The sequence below is a fragment of the Euphorbia lathyris genome, chromosome 1, assembly GCF_963576675.1.
Source record: "Euphorbia lathyris chromosome 1, ddEupLath1.1, whole genome shotgun sequence".
Lineage (NCBI taxonomy): Eukaryota > Viridiplantae > Streptophyta > Magnoliopsida > Malpighiales > Euphorbiaceae > Euphorbia > Euphorbia lathyris.
In genome coordinates this window covers 109,405,155-109,408,851 of record NC_088910.1, presented here as the reverse complement: position 1 = coordinate 109,408,851, position 3,697 = coordinate 109,405,155, and the positions used below count along the sequence as shown (strand labels likewise).

Genomic DNA, 3,697 nt, shown 5'->3' with positions numbered 1-3,697 from the left:
AATGAATCTTAATTTAGATATACATTCCATAATGATATATATGAAGGAAATGAAAACAGAAAATTGGTAGAAAATTGAAACAAACATGCTTGACTTGTTCTTAACTAAAATCTTACCATTAATTCTAAACAATAAACGACTAAAATTATAAAAATAGCATGCTTGTAGAAATTATCGCAAATTGAATGATAAATTACAAGTATAAATATATCTAGTAGAGTAAGTAGAAAATTAAGGGAATTGGAAAATCATTAAAGATGAGTCCAATCATCAATTATTTTACAATTCCCTTCTTATTATTGTTAGGTTCAATTGTAGAGGCAGCTATCTTCGATATTACAAAATATGGTGGTAAAGCTAGCCAAACCTCAAATATCGATCAGGTTATTAATTTGTGTTTATACATCAATATTATCTTCATTTCAACTAAAATCTTCCATCAAACTAATTAAAATGCTATATATATAACTTTTTTTTCCTTTACGCTTTATGATTTCTAGATATTAATTATGCTTATAATATGTATATTAAGTTATAGTTTTTCTTAATTATTTCTCCAAAAATATGTTACAATTTTTATTTACTTATAAATTCGTCTTTATTTATATAGAGCAAGATGACTTTGTCATTATTATTGGAACCATCCGACAGTAATTAATTTGCAAAGTAATTAGTACTTTATTAAAAATGAAGCAACATGATTGTTACCCATTAAAAAGTAAAAAAATTGAAACCTTAAAATTTGATGTCCACGTAGGATCCTATCGAATTGTCTAGAATTTCAAATCAGTTTGATACGTAATATTTGAAGATCATCCTTTCTTGGCACCTCACCTAACCGCCTTGTGAGTCTTTCTTCTCCCCAAAACAGTTCTGAGAAAAAGCCCATAGGTTTGATCCTGTAGAATCTGACCCATTTTCTCATTGAGCGAAGGGTACAAAATAAATCAGATTGATTTTTCGATCAAAAGTACTATGTGAAATCTTCGGTTTTTTCCTCTTTCGCTATCCCTATCCCATAGGTACAGCGTTTGAATCAATAGAGAACCTTCTGGATGTAAGTCTAGTCAGTCAGTAGCGAGCCCTCTGCTGCAAGCTTCCTATTCGGAACCCATTTATTTACTTATTTTACCGAAGGAGATAAACATGTCTTTTGAATTTTCTCTTATTTCTGTTAGTATTAAAAATGTTCATGAATGATATTTGAATGTGTAATTTTTTCAATTTTGACAAAAAAAAATCAGGATTCGATAAAAACTAATAGAAGGACAATATCATTTTATGAAGACATTGTTGGAACTTGCTATGTTTAACTTTGTTTATACTATACAATAAAAGCATATACTTTGATAAATTCAAATAATTGATTCATAACTTTATTTATAGGCGTTGTTGAATGCTTGGAAAGAAGCTTGTGGAAGCCCATCATCTAGCGAAATTCTTATTCCGAATGGGAATTATTTATTAGGGGAAATATCTTTGAATGGTCCTTGCAAAGCTCCAATAGTTCTTGTTATTAAAGGAAATCTAAAAGCGCCAAATAGCCTTGCAGCTCATACAGGAGACTATTGGATTAGAGTGAGTCATGTTAATAATTTCAGAATTACAGGAGGTGGCATATTAAATGGTGATGGATCTAGTGCATGGAAACACAACATTTGTCAAAAGAACCCTAATTGCAAGAATCTTCCCATGGTATGATTTTTTTCCTCTTCTTTTTCTTATTTTTATATTGATAATTTCTTAACAATAACGTAACTAAAATCATTATAAGTATTTCTAAAAATATTTTTTCTTTTCAGAATCTTAGGCTGGATTACGTTGAGAATGGCACGGTGGAGAACATAAAATCTATGGATAGTAAGAATTTCCATTTCAATCTATTAGAGTGTCGTAACATAACTATCAGACGCGTTATAATACAAGCACCCGCAATGAGTCCCAATACAGATGGAATTCATATGGGACGTTGTGAAGGAATAAATATTGAGAGTACTAAAATTGGTACCGGCGATGATTGTATTTCAATCGGGGATGGTAGCTCAAGAATTAACATTGTTGACGTATCATGTGGACCTGGCCATGGAATTAGTATTGGAAGTTTAGGGAAGTATCAGAATGAAGAACCTGTGAGCGGGGTATCAATTAAGAGATGCGTTATCAATAATGCAGATAATGGTGTTAGGATCAAAACATGGCCAGGAATGTATAAAAGCATTGCATCTAACATGGTGTTTGAAGATATTACCATGAACAATGTCTCCAATCCTATCCTCATTGATCAAATGTATTGCCCTAGCAATCATTGCAATAAACAGGTAATTATAATTATAATCGTATCTATTAAGAGAAAAAAGAAAGAAAGTATTGTTGCACCCTTAATAAGTATTAAGAGTATAACTACTTACTCAAATAAAATAAGAATAATTTTCTTTTTAACCACAATACTTCTAATATAAATTTTATTGTATTATTTCATAACATTTAACTTTTTATGTGTTTTTTGATGATTTTGCCAGACTCAATCCAATGTCAAGCTCTCCAAAATTTCCTTTAAAAATATAAGAGGCACTTCTTTTACTCCTAAAGCTATTCAACTAATTTGTAGCAAACAATATCCATGTGAAGAAGTGGACTTGGGTGGCATTAATCTACGATACGTTGGTAAAACACCGAGTCGTGCAATAGCAGAATGTGTCAATATCAAACCCAAATTTACAGGGCCTGTCTTACCAGCGGGATGTTAAAATTAAAGAGACTTGTATATATCTCTCTTAGGATTAGGGCTTTCTAAGATTCTTATGATGTAAATATATCTACAATTGTATCTTAATAAAACATTTTATTTTCATTTGTTCATAAGTGAATTAGATCTGTTTATACATTACTGAATTAGGTAATGGTGTTACTATGGCTTGAAAAACTTTATGTCCTTTTTGGATTAACATTTTAACCTAGACAATTCAAAAGTTTGACCATAAATCTATTAATAAACTATTAACCTGCTAATATCATGTTGGTTTTCTCTTAGTAATTTTTTAATTAAGATGAAATGTACAAGCATAAAAAAGTTGTGGACAAATTCTTGGCCTATAAAGGTATGTTTGAGACGTGTCCTTGGTCAATAGTGCGTATTCTTCCAGTATCTCTTTCTATCATAATCCAATCCTTTGAAGGAACAATTTTAGATTTCAATCCATGTGTAGGTAACATGTTATAAAGGAGTGTTGGTACAACGTGAATGGTCAGGATTTGGATGTTCAAGCAAAAATTGTAATTATTGTTAAAGTCTTCAATCTACTTTGGCAGCATAATGTCCTGCCGTCGGGCCAATCAGTTATCTTATGTTCTGGGATTAAGGAACATTGAGGTTCTGTTTACTTACCTTGGGGTCCCGTTATTTCAGGGTGCCCCTAAAAGCCGCCATCTACTTTCTCTGGTGGACCGTTATCTGAAAAAATTCAGTTGTTGGAAAGGAACCTCTCTCTCTTTCGCTGGTCGGCTAACTCTTGTTAAATCTGCACTTGCTGGAGCGCTGGTTCACTCCTTTATGATATATATGAAAGAAAATAGGCTAACGTATGGCAGCGGATATATAAATTTTTTAACCTATTTCCATAAACCCAAGATCTGTTAATCGTTATTTCATATAAAGAGGGATAGAAAGAAATACCTTTTAGGAGTTCTATCTACCGTT

The 3,697-nt window shown here is 31.6% G+C and overlaps 1 protein-coding gene across 1 annotated transcript; it reads left to right on the top strand.

Moving 5' to 3' along the window:
* The first annotated feature begins 251 nt into the window (after nucleotides 1-251).
* Nucleotides 252-2,780, top strand: LOC136213289 (exopolygalacturonase-like). Its single transcript, XM_066002819.1, has 4 exons — nucleotides 252-383; nucleotides 1,387-1,695; nucleotides 1,803-2,318; nucleotides 2,520-2,780. The coding sequence occupies exons 1-4, from the start codon at nucleotides 258-260 to the stop codon at nucleotides 2,745-2,747; spliced, it is 1,179 nt and encodes a 392-aa protein (XP_065858891.1). The 5' UTR covers nucleotides 252-257; the 3' UTR covers nucleotides 2,748-2,780.
* Nucleotides 2,781-3,697: the final 917 nt, after the last annotated feature.

Bases quoted from the DNA above. Each gene is read 5' to 3' on its own strand.
- LOC136213289 (XM_066002819.1), top strand. From the start codon at position 258: ATGAGTCCAATCATCAATTATTTTACAATTCCCTTCTTATTATTGTTA. The intron at 384-1,386 runs GTTATTAATTTG...CTTTATTTATAG, and splicing joins AAACCTCAAATATCGATCAG to GCGTTGTTGAATGCTTGGAA. The intron at 2,319-2,519 runs GTAATTATAATT...TGATTTTGCCAG, and splicing joins GCAATCATTGCAATAAACAG to ACTCAATCCAATGTCAAGCT.